The following is a 16,190-nucleotide window of genomic DNA, read 5'->3' on the forward strand; positions in this document are numbered from 1 at the left end:
TCCCCACATTGTGGGAGAGTGAGCGGCAAGGGTGGGGCTGTGGCAGCAGCAGGACCCTGGGTGTCCAGGGGACAGAGGGAGCGAAAAGAACACTATGGCTCCTTGATTAAGGTGACTGGCCCCAGGAGCTGCCGTCCGCAAAGCGGAGGAGAGCAGACTACGGAAGCGGTGGGGAGTAATCCCAGCGGGCCATTAGAACACCTCATCTACTGGGCTGGGCTCCACAGCTCAGGGCAGAGCGGAGAGTTCTGTCGCTGTCAAGCCGTGTGTGACTTTGGGTAAGCCGCCGAACTGCTCCGGGCGCCAGTGTCCTCCGTGGAGTACGACGCGGGTAACGAGAGCACCTGCCTCTCTAGGTTTGTGGCGAGAGTCACATGAGGCAAGACGCGCAAAGCTTTGTATATAGGGTCTGGCACATTACTTAGCAGGACTTCTTCTCCCCCTCTACGGTCACAACTAAAACCCCTGACAGTACCTCTTCTTCTCTCCTGGCTCTCTCCCCAGGTCTGGCCCACACCTTCAGGCCCTGTTCTCCGTCCTATTCTTGTGCTCACCTGCCGTCCCACTTCTCCAGCTATGGGGATCCTAAGGAGACTTTCAAGTATTTGCAGATAAGGAAGGTGAGGGGGCACACTCCAGGGGGTAGGACAGGGACCTCCTTCACCTGGAGAGAGAAAGAGAGAGAGAGAAGGGTGGGTGTTCTGAGGTGGCCGGCGGGCCAAGCAGCCCGCATTACCCAGCTGTAGGCAGAGGCCTGTCCTGGCCTGCAGAGAACAAAGAAAAGGTTCTGGTCTCCTGTGGCGTTAGAAGGCAGCGTCTGAAGCAAGTCCCTCCATTAAAAGCTACAAGACAGAAGGTTAAATATAGCCCTTTCCGGTTGTCTGGGACAGATTTATGAAATGTCAGAGCTGCGTTAGCGAGAAACGATGTTATCTCTGCTCTGTTTTTAGAGTAGCAAGGAAGCAAAAGAGAAGAGAGAGAAATGTGCACTTTCACCAGTGGATAGTGGTCAGCCATGGGAGAACCTGAAGTGGCTGGGTCCGTTTTATAAAGTTGCACTCTGGCCACAAAGGGTGGACAATGGCTGGAGAGGGGAAGCAGGGACCCCAGCAGGAGGGACAGAGATGGGATGCCAGAGAGGTAACTGTGGAGGTGGGAGGAGGGAGCGCACTGCAGGGTGGGGCCAGGCCTGCATCCCAGGGCCATGGTGGAGGTGGGAGGGCTCTTTCCCCCTCCTCCTCCCCAGAAGAGGAAAGCCAGCTCTCGCTTGCCCTGGTCTTCCCTAGGGCCTGCCTGGTGACTGTGGGAAACACAGCCTGTCCAAAGACCCCTAGACCCCTCACTCCTTTCCAAGACAGCGCATGGAGAGGCTGCTAGAAAGTCCTTCCTTATCCACAGCCTACCTCTGCAGCTGTGAGCAGAGCCCCCAAGCCATGGCCATGGGCAGGCAACTGCAGCGTCACCTCCCCTAACGGGGCTTATCCTCTTCACCCAAGCCAGAGAGGGGGAGGCTGGTGTGCCTCGGGACTCTGAACTCTAGTCTACCCTACTGCCAGGAGATCTGGCTGGTACTGGGATTAGGAAGCACTGGGTACCTGGCTAGTAACCTGGGTGAATGGATGACTAGTGTTAGGCATCCCTTTCCAGCCCCTCCCTGCCCCCCCATGCTTTGGTATTGTGCGCGTACACACACACACACACAAATCCGCATTTCAGCAGGAGTCCAAGAGGTGGGTCAAGCCCCAAGACTGACCAAGACAGCATTCCACACACAACCCGACCCCCCGCCCAAATGAGCAGAAAGTACAGGAAGTCGATTTGTAGAAATAAGTGATAACGGGATTTCTCACACACATCCTAAAGACTCCTCGGTCGCTCTTATATCCCTTTAGAATCCCAGATGGTCAGGGTTAGGATGTGATCACATCCACCCTGTCCTCCTCCTCAAATTTGAATTCCTTTTACACCACCTCGGCCAAGTGGTCGTGCAGCCCCTCCTGGCATACCTCTAGTCCTAAGGGAACTCACTTTACCCCAAGATGGCGCAGGCTGCCTCAGGATAGCTCCCAGTGCAGGAAGCCCCTCCTCCTCCACGGGCCCCCATTCCTTCCCTTTCCCCTCTGCTGAGCATGCGACCCCTCCTCCCCCAACGACTCACCTCCCCGGCTCCAGAAGAGGGTGACAGACTCGGCTCTCTCCATCCTAGTGGTGTGGATGACCAAGACGCCACATCCAGCAAATCGTCATGCGAGGGAGAAGTGTGTGTGGGCCCGCACTGTGGGCAGGGGCCGAGGAGCTCCACGCTGTTCCAAGCCTGGTTCCCAGGCTCCTCAGTGTGGTACCCAGGGGATCTTCCCAAACCCCGTTTCCCTGCACCCCGGCTGGGTCAGTTTGGCCCCAACGGTCACATGCTCTGCTGCCTGTGAAGTGGTCCCTGGGCTGCAGAGCCTGGGGAGAGCAAGGCTGTATTCGACAAGTGAGGTTCCTCTCTCTACTTTCCCGCTTCCTTCCGCCCCCACCGTCTGCCCACGGCCACACTGGTCCAGTGGGTCCCGTCACGGCAGACCAGTGATGGGTGCTGTCTGCGAGCTGGTCTTGTCTTTCTCTAGGCAAGGTTTTCAGCAAGAGGCCTGAGTTGGAGCCCCACAGAGGGCTGACCTCCCGTTCGGCCCAGCCGCTGTCCTGCAGCGAGGGGAAGTGAGCAGGAACTGGCTGTCTGAGTCAGCGCCCGTGGTCTATTGTCACTGTGTGGGCCCCTTCCTTCCCAGAGGAGAGACGTGCACAGAGATAGGCCTTGTTTTTTGCAAGTTTCTCTTGCACACACACACTTTCTCTCTTGGCCCGGAGTGAGCCTTGTACCACGGCTGAATGCCATTCAGTTCGGTTTCGCCAGCCCTTAGTGAGTGTCCCCTCTGGCGGAGGATCACACCCACGGCACGGAGAGGTCATCTCCCAGCATCCTCACTAGAGGCACAGGAGCTAATCATGGCGCGTCCCAAGAACAGGGGAGAAAGCCAAAGCTCAGAGAGGGAAAGAGGCTCTTCCGACGTCCAACAGCAGAGAATCATGAGATTCGTGTCCAGCCTTGCTCTCCATGGCATCAGGTGGAGAATCCCGCTGGCCTTCTTCACCGCTTCCCCCACCTCCACCCTTCCAGCCTATTGCAAATTCTAGCAAAGCCTATCTCCCAGGGCATGAGGCATGAGAGAATCGCTGGCTTTAAAATATTTAAAACCTGTCTTGTTCAGGGGCACTTGGGTGGCTTAGTCAGTTGGGGGGTCCAACTCTTGATTTCGGCTCGGGTCATGATCTCAGGGTCGTGAGAGCCCACTTGGAGCTCTGTGTCTCCCTTCTCCCTTTGCCCTTGGCCCGCTATGTTCACTCTTTCTCTTCCTCAAAAAAACAAAACAGAACCCCCCCCAAACCTTAAAATATATCTTGCTCAAAGTCGTTTCTGTGTGTTTAGATGGACCAGGGCCCGGGAAATAAGTCACCTGTGCCGGAAGCTCATTACAAAGGGACTCCATGACCAAACTGGCAAAACAAACAGAGGCAGACAAACCACACCTTGTCCCAGTAACCAGCTGTCTTCTAATCGTAAGGGAGCCATCCTGGGTTCTTGCTCAGAGGGTGAAAAGAGACCTAGCCAAAGCTCAATTCTCCTTCTTATTTTTGTTAGAGATGCAGAGAGATGGGAGAAGCAGCTCGAGGGAAGGAGTCAGGGCTGAGAAGCAGACTTGGAGGAACCACCTTGTTGCCCCCAGGAAGCTGAGCACCTCCGCAACTAAGACTCTCAGTTCCTCAAGGGCAGGGCAGGCCTGAGACCCATCCTCAGAACGAATTTGTATGGCTTGTTACAAAAAGCTATCTAAAATGATGGGTGAAACTCCCAGTCAAGGAGAATGCATTGTGTTTCCTGGAGTCAGGAGAGGGTCAGTTTCTAGAAGCCGGGACGGTTGATGTCATCGTAGCATTCAAGGATTTCAGTAGGCTGAGGCCCAAGTGGGGAATGTTCACTGTGTCAACAAAAGGGTAACCTTGGCAAGGCTGGCTTCCTGGACGCCAACCCACAGCAGGTTAAGGAGGGAAATGGGAGGGGAGTGCAGACACCTCTCAGGAAGTCTGGTTGTAGTTAGAGAGGAAGGAGATAGGGCCACAACTGGAGGGCGTAGCCGAGCTGGGAGGTAGCTGTTTGTCAGGATGGGAGAGATGCTGCGTTTTTCTAAGTTGGGGAGCTTCCCCCAAACTCCTGCTCACCCTGCCCTCTGCATTCACCACAGGCTGGACTTCATCTCAGGCTAACCGGGCCAGACTTTCTCAGGCGTGGAGCCCGAGCACTGATGGTATTTGCAAGTCTCTCCAGGTTGAGAACCATAGCCGCTAATTTGTCGTAGACACTGACGTGCAGTCTTAGCCCAGCTAGTGGGTGGAGGGCAAAGGGGGCCTGACTGTCTTAGCTCCCTCATGTGTACAGCTTCGCACAGCAGCTAGGAAGACAGACTGGGAAGCTCCACTCGCTGGGCTCCAGTCTCAGTCTCACCTGCGTGCCTTGGGCAAATCACCAACCGCCTCAGAGCCTCAATTTCTAATCAGTATATTTGTTATGTAATCTGGGGTTTCTAACCTGTATAACCCCTTCAGGAGATAATGAGAGTACCTATGCTGTAAGGTTGCCACGTGGGTCAGATGACTGAATATTGGCAAAGCACTCAGGGTGTTGCCTGATTTGGAAAAAGGTATGTTGGAGCTGGCCTGTGTCTCCTAGCACCTTCCTGAACATGCTAGACCTCCACCCAAGGCTCAGGGGGCACCCCTTCAGGAATGCTGTTGGTATTTTATTTTATTTAAAAGATTTTACTTATTTATTTGACACACAGAGAGAAAGAGCACAAGCAGGGAGAATGACAGGCAGAGGGAGAGGGAATAGCAGGCTCCCCACTGAGCAAGGAGCTCGACACAGGACTCGATCCCGGGACCCTGAGATCATGACCTGAGGAAGGCAGATGCTTAACCGACTGAGCCATCCAGGCTCCCAAGAAACGTCATTTGTCTTATCCTCAGCTTGGTCTCCCAATGGCTATCATCCCTGGGTCACCTCGCACAGGTCAACCTCAGCAGCCCCTTCTCCTCTGGCCTGTTCTGGGCTGGAGCTGGCTGGTGGGGCTGGGCAGGGGCTGCCATCATATGGGATCAGGACCGTGTTGTTTTTCGGGATGGGAAGAGTCTACAAATTAGAGCCTTGGCCAGTATCTGTCTTTTGTTCCCCCGGCTCTTGTTTTTGAACTCTTTCAGCTGGAGTCAAGGCAAACAACTGCCCCCTGGGTAGGGGGAGATAGTTGGCATGTGTCAGTTCCCATCACACAGATCTCATGTCGGGGGTGGGGGGTGGTTGGAGGCCCAGCAATGGTAGCAACAGGGGCTGCTTTCATCCTACGAACTAGTGCTGTGACCTTGGGCTCTGTGGCCACCAAAGAGATCTCTCCCTTTTCAATTTTGCTTTTTACTCCAAGCAGACAGCTCGCTCCCACCCCCCAAGCCAGGCTCCACAGCACCCAGACAACAGGAGGGAGCTGGTGACAGAACCAAAGGTTGGGGCAGATGTCCAGGAAGATAATCATAGTGCAGGGGCAGAGGCACTCAAGGGTACGGCAAGGGGGAAGGTAGAATTCCGCATCAGTGTTCGGCGAGAAAAGCCAGGGCAGAAGTGTGAGGAGCTAAGTCACAGAAGCCAGAAATCCCAGAAGTCGGGTCCCTGAAGCAGGAGCAAGGCCCCAGGCTGCTGGGCAGTCCCAAATATCTTGAAGGAGCCGTATGCTGGAGCTGGGATGTGCCTTTAATCCCTTATGGAGCACAAGAGAGGGGCACGTCTTCTCTGAAGCAAGCCCGAGGGGCCTACACAGCACCTGCCTGACCCCCAGCATCTACAAAGTTCACAAAAGGAATTCACAGAGGTGGCTCTGTGCCACCGTCTCCAATGCCGGAAAGCAGGCTCAAAGAACACACTCCACCCGGATGACTGGGAGCGATTGAGAGCCTCATCCTGCTCCCAGGACCCCACAACCCTCCATCTGTGCTCTTGGAGAATCTGACAGGAGATTGACTTTTTAAATAGAAAATCTGCTATTGAGAGAGATGAAGGTTTCATCAAAGACCATTTTCTCCACAGGGATGCAGATGGCACTTAGGAGGCTGTATTAGCTCAAATTGTTTGGAAGGACTGCCCCGGGGGTTGGGGGGGGTGATGTGGAGCTGACCTGTCAGTGTGTAGGACCCCCCACCGGGGCCATCTTCCCTTGTTATCTCAAACTTCATTTTTTGCCTCCTCTCAATGTCTGAGCCTTGTCTGGCTTCTCCCAGCTTGATAATGGTCATATGGACATGGTGGCACAGGGCAGCTTGGGGAGATCCCAGAGGGCATGGGGACGGCTCCTGGGCAGTGGTGACAGCGGTGTGGTGGCGGGGGAGAGGGGGGATGGGCGGCCGCTGGACTAGGGCCTGCATTAATCTCTGTAGCTGGGTGACCTTGGGCACATCACCTTATTTCTGTGGGTCTATAAAATGAAAATTTTTGGGGAGGTGAGTGGTTTCCAAACTCCTACCTCACCTCTATTGAAACACCCGGGCCCCACCATGCTAGACAAAAAGCCTCTTTTTCCCATAGAGGATTTTTCAATACTGACAGGCAAAAATAATATATACACACTATGCTCCCCCAAGCCTCCCTCCACACCCCTCTCAGCACTCGTTGAGGAACCCTAGGTTAAGTGATTCCTAAAGATCCTTCCTACTCTGACAGGTTTTTTAAAAAGTTTGATTGATTGATTGATTGATTGAGAGAGAAGAGAGGAGAGAAGAGGAAAGGAGAGGATAGGGAGAGAGAGAATCTCACACAGACTCTCCACTGAGCATGGAGCACGATGTGGGGCTCGATCTCATGACCCAGGAGACCATGACCTGAGCCGAAACCAAGAGTTGGACGCTTGGCCAACAGAGTGACCCAGGAGTCCCTCTATGCTGACAGTTTCAAGCAGTGAAAGGCACCACACCCACACTCCTCGCCGGCTCTGCATCTCATCCTCATGACTGTGCAGAGGCGGGCAGGACTAATTCCACCAGACCAAGGAGGTAATGGGCCCTCCGAGACCCTAGGTCACTTGCCTGAAAGGCAAACAGGCTAGTAGGTGGCCATGTGTGTCCGAGAGTCCGAGCAGCTGAAGAAGTCTTTGCCATGTTCTCTATCAATTACTCTCATCGGCTCCCCACCCTGTTTAAGCACTTCAGAGGACGAGCAAAGCCCACGACATTTTCCCAAGTGTTCCCTAACCCTGGCTAAAACTGGACAACCTCACTTGCAGTATCAAATCTCAGTGGCACCCAGCGCCCAGAGAAGACAAGACTGAGCCGCACAGGCCAGTCTCGCTTTGCTGTCAGCTGAGGTGGGACAGTGGCGAATGGTGCTTAATGTTTTTGTCTCAAGTTATTTGCATATATACCAGAATAAGGCTTTACACAGCACAGCATCTCCCAACTCACAAAGCCCTCGAAACACCCTACATCATTTATTCTGCACCACAGCCCTGTAAGGGGGTCACAGTGGCTATATAATTAGCATCCTTACATTCCAATTGAAGAAGACAGGGGTACAAGCGCTGCAGTCACTTCCCCCAGAACTCAAAGTAAGGCTCAGAGCTGGGGTTCAAACCCGGGGCTGCCCACACTCAATCCACGTTTCCCCCCATTTCCTGCGGCTGCTTCTTTCTGTAAGAAGAGGCCTTTACTCTTGCCCTGATGCCTTTTGAGCGTATGCTGGCTCAGAGAAACGACACGATTTGGTTTCTCAGCCTGACAGGATGATTTGCCAGTGCAATTGTTCTATATGTTAGTGGTTTTTATTTTTCTTTGCACGAATGACATTATAACAACACTAATGGAAATCTGAGGGAAAGAATAATTCGCCAACCAGCCTGCCACTCGCAATAAATCGAGGTTTGCTTTTTCCACCATTCCCTTCCAGTCCTTGCTGGTGTGCAGATATACTTTTTTACAGGGCTTGCAAAGCTCGCCACAGATACAATTTGACAGTGCGCATTCTGTATGGGATTTTCATTATAAGCATTGTCCATGTTGCCCAGCTGTCCTCAGAATTAGCTCTTTACGGTGCTAGCATACCTCAGTGAGGTGGGATGCTTCAGATTTACGTAGCCATCTCCCTGTTATTTGCCCTCAGGTTGGCCATTGTACTATTTATACACTTGGTGCTTCCTTCCAGTTTCAGCCCAGGAAGTGTGTGACTGTGGTGATCGGCCTCAAGCCCCAGGGCTCATGCCTCTACCTCCAACATGTCTTGCGGTTGTGGGAGGTGAGGAGCACCAGGAAATCTTTTGTTTGGTGCCTTGGAGTTTAAGCTTCTCCCATTCCACCTTCCATTGGGCTCCTTAGGTCAAGTTAGGAAATAGGTCTTTAGGAAGAAGGTCCCCAGGGGGATAGGGGCCACTTGGCCCCCTCAGTCACCCCTACCACTCAAGTACCCAATATACCAAAATCAAGGATTATGAGACTTCTAGAAGCTAATGAATACGAAAGGGCTGGGTCAACTACGAAAATGCCTTGCAAACGCAATGAGACGACTTCTGCATGTTGTTTAGTACAGAGAAGAGAACAGTGAACTCCTTTTCGTCTTGGAGCACAGGTTACCTTGCCCACAGCACAGGGATGGCTGCTTGGGTAGGGAGTGGGGGGTCGGAGAGCAGTTCTCTCTGTATCCTAAACCCATCACAACACCCGGGCTAGGCTGACACTCAAGGACACCCCAATTTCTTGCTAGCTCAGGCTCAGCTCCAGTTTCTGGACCAAACACGGAGCCTCCAGTGAGTTTAATTATTCCCACAACACAAACGTGCCATCAACTAGACATATGGTGGGCCTTCTACCGGGCTGGTAATTGCAGTTCCTGTTGCTATAGAGATGGGCTCGCCCTACCATAACAGAGCCATAGAACCTTCCTTTCACCACACCCGGTCTCCAGGGTTACTAACTCCTGCCACAGTTGCAAAGACGCGGAGAGGCCCGTGGCGTGGCACGACAGGGACAAGTTTAACAGTCAGACAGCCCTGGGCTCCAATCTAGGCTTTGCAACTTTCGGGTCATCAGACCCTGGGGCAGCTCTCCTCCCACGCCTCAGTTTTCTCATCCATAAAATGGCATCCACCACTCCTGCCTGGAGGTGATTACAAGGGTTAAGTAAGTAATTTTGCGGACGGAAAGTGCTGGTATGTGTACCACAGGTGTGCGCTATTGGTTCCTTTGCCCTCCTGTGTGGTCTAGGGGTCCGAATAGACAGTATGTGCACAGCTTTGCACGTGCTGGGTAGTGAGGATGCAGTAGCACATACCTGCCCATATGCCATCCAGAGTCATAGGGCAAGAGGGCTACAGCTCACTCAGGGGGTAGAAAGGGGCATAAAAGTTGGTGGGAAGTCAATTCCAACTCATGAGCTTGGCAAACAAGGTTTTCCAGTGTCAAAGCAACCTATGCCTCTCACATTCTAGGACCTTCCCAGTGCCAGCCCCCGACCTGCACCCACTTTGCAGCTGCATCTCTCAGTCTGGCCACGGTCCCCCAAACATGCCGGACTCACAACTGGTTCCATTCTCGGGGTAGACTTGCCGTGTTCCCCCATCTGCAATCATAATCACTCTTCTTTCACTTGAGAAGCAATTTCAACCTCCTCAAAGTTTTTCCAGCTATCTCACACCACATCTTCCCAACCACCACTAGCAGGAGGGTGGGAAGTGGGGGTTGTGTGTGTCAAGGATCCCCTTTAAGTATTAATAGCTTAAAAAAAAGATTTATTGGGACACCTGGGTGGCTCAGTTGGTTAAGCGGCTGCCTTCAGCTCAGGTCATGATCCCAGCGTCCTGGGATCGAGTCCCACATTGGGATCCTTGCTCAGCGGGGAGCCTGCTTCTCCCTCTGACTCTGCTGCCACTCTGCCTGCCTGTGCACACTCTCTATCTCTCTCTGGCAAATAAATAAATAAAATCTTTAAAAAAAATTTTTTTAATTTAAAAAGGATTTATTTATTTGAGAGAGAAAGAAAGAGAAGGAGAAAGAGTGCGTGAGCAGGGGGGGAGGGCAAGAGGGAAAGGAGAGCCTTCTATGTGGGGCTCAATCTCGTGACCCTGAGATCATGACCTGAGCTGAAAACAAGAGTTGGACACTTAACTGACTGATCCACCCAGGTGCCCCTAATCAATAGCTTTTTATACAAGAAGGATGAAGGTAGCAGAGGGGAATGAATTGCTCAAGATCACCCTTCTGGTTCCCAAGCAAGAGAGATCAGAACTCAAGCCTTCCGAGGTTTGGTCAACAGTTCTTTCCCACCCTTTGGTAGACCAGTTTTAGCCGTCGCCTTCGAGAAGCTCACATTTTACTAGGGGAGATAAGCATGTCACAACAACCATAAAAATGACAAAGAAACCAATCTGAAAAGGCTACATACTGTGTGATTCCAACATTGTGGGAAAAGCAAAACCCGGGAGACAGTAAAAAGACCAGCGGTTGCTGGAGGTTGGGGGTGGGTAGGGGAAGGATGAATATACCTCAAGCACAGGAGACATTTAGGGTGGTGAAAATACTCTCTGTGAAACCCTAATGATGGGTACATGTCATCATACACTTGTCCAAACCCACAGAATACGCAACACCACGAATGAACTGTAATGTGAACTACGGACTTTGGGTGATAATGACATGTAATTGGTAAGTAGGCTTATCAATTGTAACAAATGTCCCACTCTGGTGGGGGATGTTGATCATGGGGGAGGCAGTCTGAAGGGGGAGGTTGGGGGTACACAGGAAACCTCTATGCCTTCTCCTCAAGTTTGTGAACCTAAACCACTCTTAAAAACGAAAGTCTTCATTAAAAAAGAAAGAAAGAAAGAAAGAAAGAAAGCCAGATGAAAAACCCATTGAAAAGACTTTGCCCAGCAATGATAAAATTACATACAAAGTACCAAATTAGCACAGAAGATGGAATGAAGAACTCCATTAATAAATTTTGCATGGAGGAAGGAGATCAATCAGGGAAGGCTTCAGCTAAGAGGAGACACCCAGTCAGCACTTTGAAGGATGAATAGGAAATTGCCAAGAGAAGATGGGAGGCTAGAGGAGGCATTCCAGGCAAAAGAAAGTGCATTTGTGAGCGCACACGTGCCGAATGGGCATATGGTGTATTTGGAAATCTACCAGTCGTTCAAGATGGCTAGATCATCAAGTTCACAAGGACGTAAGAGGCGGTAAGGCTGGAGAACTAGGTGGGTCCCATCATGGAAAGTCTCTACAGCGTGTTAAGGAACATATACTTTACCCTAGAAACCGCTGCTTCCCAAACCTAAGGCAATTGTGTCTCACATTTTCAACTTTTTCCATTTCCCTGCACCACCTGTAATACCATTTACTTAACTATTTGAAAAGACTCACTTTAAAACACTTAATGTTGCCCTAATAAAAAATACATGAGAAACCATGGGTTGGATTTGGGATGGTAATATTTTTTTCCAATACACATTAAAATACATACAGAACTCTGGAAGGTTAAAAAAAAAGTTTTCTCTGGATTGTGTACAAATGATCCCTGGGGCGACCTGGGACAAGCGGGGCACACACTGGGAGCAACCCTAACCTACCTGCCCCAGATTAGCAAGGCTTGGGTTCATAGCCTGAGAGTGCAAGGTCGGATTCCTCTGGTGGCCAGCTGCGCTAGGCATGGCCAGGAGAAAGGCAAAGGTGGAGGCCGGGAGCCCAGTTCTGGAACAGGCCAGAGGTAACAAAGGTCTGGACTCACATTGACAGTGGGATAAGAGGAGGGGCTGCCAGTTCTCAGAGGAAGGCTCAACGATAAATACTTGTCGGATGGATGGATGGATGGATGGACGGACAGATGGTTGAGTGAAAATTTTCATTGTGATGGGAGGAAGTGGGGAGAGCAGACTATGACTCCAGTTTCGAGTTTGGTTCCTGGGGAGATAGCGGTGTCACCTAAAGAAAATGTCACCTAAAGAAAACGGAGAGAGAGAAAGAGGAGCCTCTCTGCAGGAGCAGAGGGGAGAGCAAGATGTGTTTTGCTGACCGTGAGGTCCTTGTGGGACATGCAGGTGAACATGGAGCAGCTGACTGTTAGTTTGAGGGGGCACTAGAGATGTGGAGGCAAAGCCTCTGGAGATGGTCTCCAGGTGTGGCTTTACCTTTATGCGGGGAGAGGGAGTAGAGGGAGAGCGGATGCAAGCTGGAGTGGGAGCTCTGAAGAAAGGACATTTGCATCTAGGGGTCGGCTTTCTTCCTCCCTGAGGCTCTTGTGGGGACCTCAGGACAGACCTACCTCCTGTAGGTTGGCGTCATCTCCTCCCTTAGACTGTGTAGCTGTTTCCTGTGCCTATCTCCTCTCCTTGACCAGTCAGTGTGCAGCCTAACCGAGAGGCTAACTGGCTGTTTCTCTAGTTGGCTCAGCAGGACTGAGCGTTCCACCGAGGCTTCAGGGACTGCCTAGGGACGGTGAGCGAGCAAGTACAGTGCTGGGGAAAGGCGAGGGCCAGGAGGTGAAGCGGGGGAGAAAGGAGTCCTGAGGCCACCTCCTCATGCCTCCAGAAGCCGGTCCAGCAGCTACTGCTTCCAGGATGACCTGGATTGGAGCTGGCCTTGAAGATGCAGAACAATGTCTAAGAAATGAAATAGCAGCCAGTAAGCGTCTCAAGTTTCCACTTACTTGTGGAAAGTGCTCCTCAAGCTCCCATACTGGGTGGCCGAGTATCTCCTTTTAAAACCCATGGGGCCTGAGCCTCCAGGTTTGTGCCAGGGATGCAGGACACTATGAGGTGATGGTGGGGCCATTCACCCAAAGGTGGCCTTGGAAGAGTATGTCCCCAGAAGATTCCAAACAAACTTCAGGGCCCAGAACCTGTGCTGTTGGCTCAGTGCCCCACAGGGGCCCAAATTAAGCCCACCTAGGAGGGCAAATCTGGTACAGCTCTGATAGGTGTACCCCAGGGGCAGCTACCCTCCCTGGAGCACAATCCAGGTTGCTTTCTGGTAGCTTCCCTCGCCCTGACACCCTGCGAGACCCCTGTTCCTGGGCTGCCCCTAGGACTGGCTGGCCCCAGACAACTCCCTGTAGCCCCTGGGCTGGCCAAATTCCTCAGAAAAGGCAGAGGCAGCCCTCTGGTCCTGAACGTGGCAGGCTTTTGGTAAGACACTGATCTGTGTGTTGCTTTCTTATGCTAAACTTGAGTTAAACTTGGCAAAAACTTTCCTTTCCTTCCCACTGGCCTGAACCAGAGATGTGGGCCTCCCAAATGGGTACTGAGAAAACCAGGGGCTTCTTCTGGAAGGAGGGGCGCTGAGTAGGAAGATGAGGGGGGGCACTAGCAAGATGGAGGGAGGGGACCCCTGGCCCTCGTGCATGTGGCCTGAGCTGAGGCAGCAGTGGAAGGTGCTTCCCAAGTGGCCAAGGTTCAGGCAGAAGGGAAAACTGTTGTGGGGGGGCAGGGGTGAACGGGACAAGAGAAGTTTCATCCACATTGCTCTTGCATGGCTGGGGAAGGAGAGCTAGGAAAAGTTGTCTCCAGGTTCTGTGTCCCTGATTTCCGTACTGTCAGCATCCAGGACGAGGTTGTTGAGGGGGGAAACTATGCCAACACCCTTGAGTCCACGTCTGGAGAAGGCCAAGTGACGACGCAGGGCACGCCCAGGGTAGGAGGGCACCAAGCTCAAGGCCAGCACATGCTCCTCTCACCCCTGCAGTGAGGGGAGCTCCCCTCCAGGGCTGGGGCAGGAGGTGGGGGCAGGGCATTACACAGCAAGAAACAGATTTGTCTGGATCGTTTAGTGCATGCAGCATGAGAGGCAGAGCCAGGAGAGGTGTAGATGTACTGTGCGAGGTTGGGCGGGGGTGGGGGGGACTCTGGGGGAGGCGAAGGTTCGAATAACAAAGGAGCCTCGTAAAGGATAAGCCATGCAGGGTTCCAGGTCTCTGCCTACAGGAGGATCCAGACAGAAAGCACAGTCCTAGCAATAAACTTCAGTCCAAGGCACGTTGCTCACTTCCCAGACAGTCCAGCCACCCTCCAGAGGCTACATGGGGTTGCTGGCAAGAGGTTGGCCCCCACCAGCTTAGGGAGCTCTGACTTATGCAATTCAGGCTGGCGTGGGAGCAGCGGAGCCGGGAGTTCACCCACATCTCCCTCAGGCTCTCTCCCCGCCCCCTGCCAGCCCCTGCGAGTCATGCCAAGGGTCAGGGGCCCCGCGCGGCTGCAGCTGGGGAGGCCCTGGCTGGAGGAGCCCCAGAAAAAGAGGGAAGGGAAGAGAGTACCTGTTGCTGAATGCATCCAGCTTTGGCTCTTACTCCTCGGTTGCTTGTGGTGAGAGTTGCCCATCATTCTGTTCTGGACTGGCAGCCGCCCCGTGGCTGCCGCCGCCGCCTCCTCCTCCTCCTCCTCCTTCTTTGCCTCCTCCTCCTCCCCTCACCCTCCTCCTCCTCCTCCTCTTCTTCCTCCTCTGCTTGTGCTCCTCCCCAGGTGCTTACATCACCTCGGCTTTGCTTCTCACACACATGGCTCATCCAAATTCCACTTGTGCCCCTGGCACACAATTGTCCAGACCTGACCCTCTCACTTGGACTATAGCCCGCTAGGAGCTTCTCTCAGCCTCTCTCTATCTCTCTCTCTCTCCCTCCCTCCTCCCCTCTTCCCCTGTCTCTCTTTCCCTCCCCCTCTCCCTTGCTTAGTGCTCTACTCAGGTTGAGCAGCCCAGGTTCCAGGAAAACCCTAGCGAGCCCTGAGGGCGGCCCCCGCCTCATCTGCCTCTGCAGCCGGGGCCAGCACGGGCACCCGCGGGGACCCGACTCGTCCGCCCTCACCGTCCCTGGCTGCCTCTGCTCTCAGCGCTGTCATTTCTGCTGCCGCTGCTCCTCGCTCTGTCTGCAGAAGCTTGCAGGAGCGAGGGGCCAATAACAGAGCCTAATCCGGGAGTGTGACAGGGACCAGTGAAGGAATGTGCTACCCAGGAATTCTAAGTGATACAGCTCCCTACTCCACTGGGGGATGGATCCGGTTCTGTAAGTGACAGCTGCCAACGGACTCCGGGCTCCAGTCCTGAAGGAGACCTGGGGAAATTCTGGCAGAGAGCGAGGCTGCCAGGCTGCGGGCTCGGAGCTAACACAGCCAGATGCCTCTCGCATGCCCAATGTGGCCACCAGGCGTACCTGCCGCCTTGTCAGGCACACCTGAAGCCTCGCTCCGCTCTCCCCTCCCCTGCCTGCTTTACCTTCCCAGGGGGAGGGCTGAGTTGGCAGCCCAGAGATTCAGCGCCTAGAACTGGGACCCTGGGCAGCCAATAAGAGGGCTCCTTCCATGAGTCCCACTGTAATTCCCTCACTCTCTCTGTCTCTCTCTCCCTCCCCCTCCCCGAATGCATGCAGCTGCTCACTGCAAGTGCTGCAGCCCTGTGGGATAAATGACACGGGGTAGGTTGTGCTGGGTCAGCAGCTCAATCCAGCCCTAACAGCCTGGTAGCGAGGAAAGGGCCATGGCTTCTGCAATCAACCCCCAGAGCTAGACAGCCTTGAGTGACTTTGCTTACTTAGTGGAGTTGGGGTACGGTCCAACCTGATGTCATCAGATTCCTGCTCGGAGACAGGGGGCCTGTTCTTTCAAAGTCATGGCCACCAAGCACTGTGGGTATGGAGCTGGCTAGCGCCTCCACCTGGCAGACTTGGGGCACTGTTCCACCCAGACAGCGGTGCCTTCTGACTTTGGAGCAAGAGGTCTAAAGTGGGATCCATCCAACCATCCGTCCATCTGTCCCTCCACCCACCCAATCATTGCCATTCTTTCAACAGTTCTCGGGTATCTACTCTGGCTGGGCAGGTGTTCTTCTAGGTGTTGGGGACCCAGATGTAGTTAAGTCACCATCTAGGAGGGGTGACCAACACACCCACAGAGCATAACAGTACAACGGGATCACCGCTATACCAGGGGAGGGATCCACATGTTGTAGGAGCACCCAAGAGAAACTTCTTTGGCCTGGAAGAGATAGAGGAGCCGCCTCCCAGAGGAGGTGACACTTGGACAGGGTCACGAAGGGTGAGGAAGAGCTGGCTAGACCTGGGGAGAGAAAGGGCACACTGTTCAGTATTT

At 53.3% G+C, this 16,190-nt stretch overlaps 1 protein-coding gene across 8 annotated transcripts in view; it reads right to left on the reverse strand.

Moving 5' to 3' along the window:
* The window catches only part of NHSL2 (NHS like 2), an 88,345-nt gene extending 73,835 nt beyond the window's left edge, over positions 1-14,510 (reverse strand). For 2 of the 8 annotated variants that reach the window (XM_082716142.1, XM_082716147.1), the window contains exon 1: positions 14,366-14,507. In XM_082716142.1, the coding sequence (XP_082572268.1) occupies positions 14,366-14,432 (67 nt within the window). In that variant the 5' untranslated portion in view covers positions 14,433-14,507. Of the gene's footprint in view, positions 1-2,158; positions 2,711-14,365 lie in introns of those variants that run through there. The other 6 variants (XM_082716145.1, XM_082716150.1, XM_082716148.1 and 3 more) reach the window with 4 other exon arrangements.
* Between the last annotated feature and the right edge of the window lie 1,680 nt (positions 14,511-16,190).

The sequence above is a fragment of the Mustela nivalis genome, assembly GCF_964662115.1.
Source record: "Mustela nivalis genome assembly, chromosome: X".
Classification (NCBI taxonomy): domain Eukaryota; kingdom Metazoa; phylum Chordata; class Mammalia; order Carnivora; family Mustelidae; genus Mustela; species Mustela nivalis.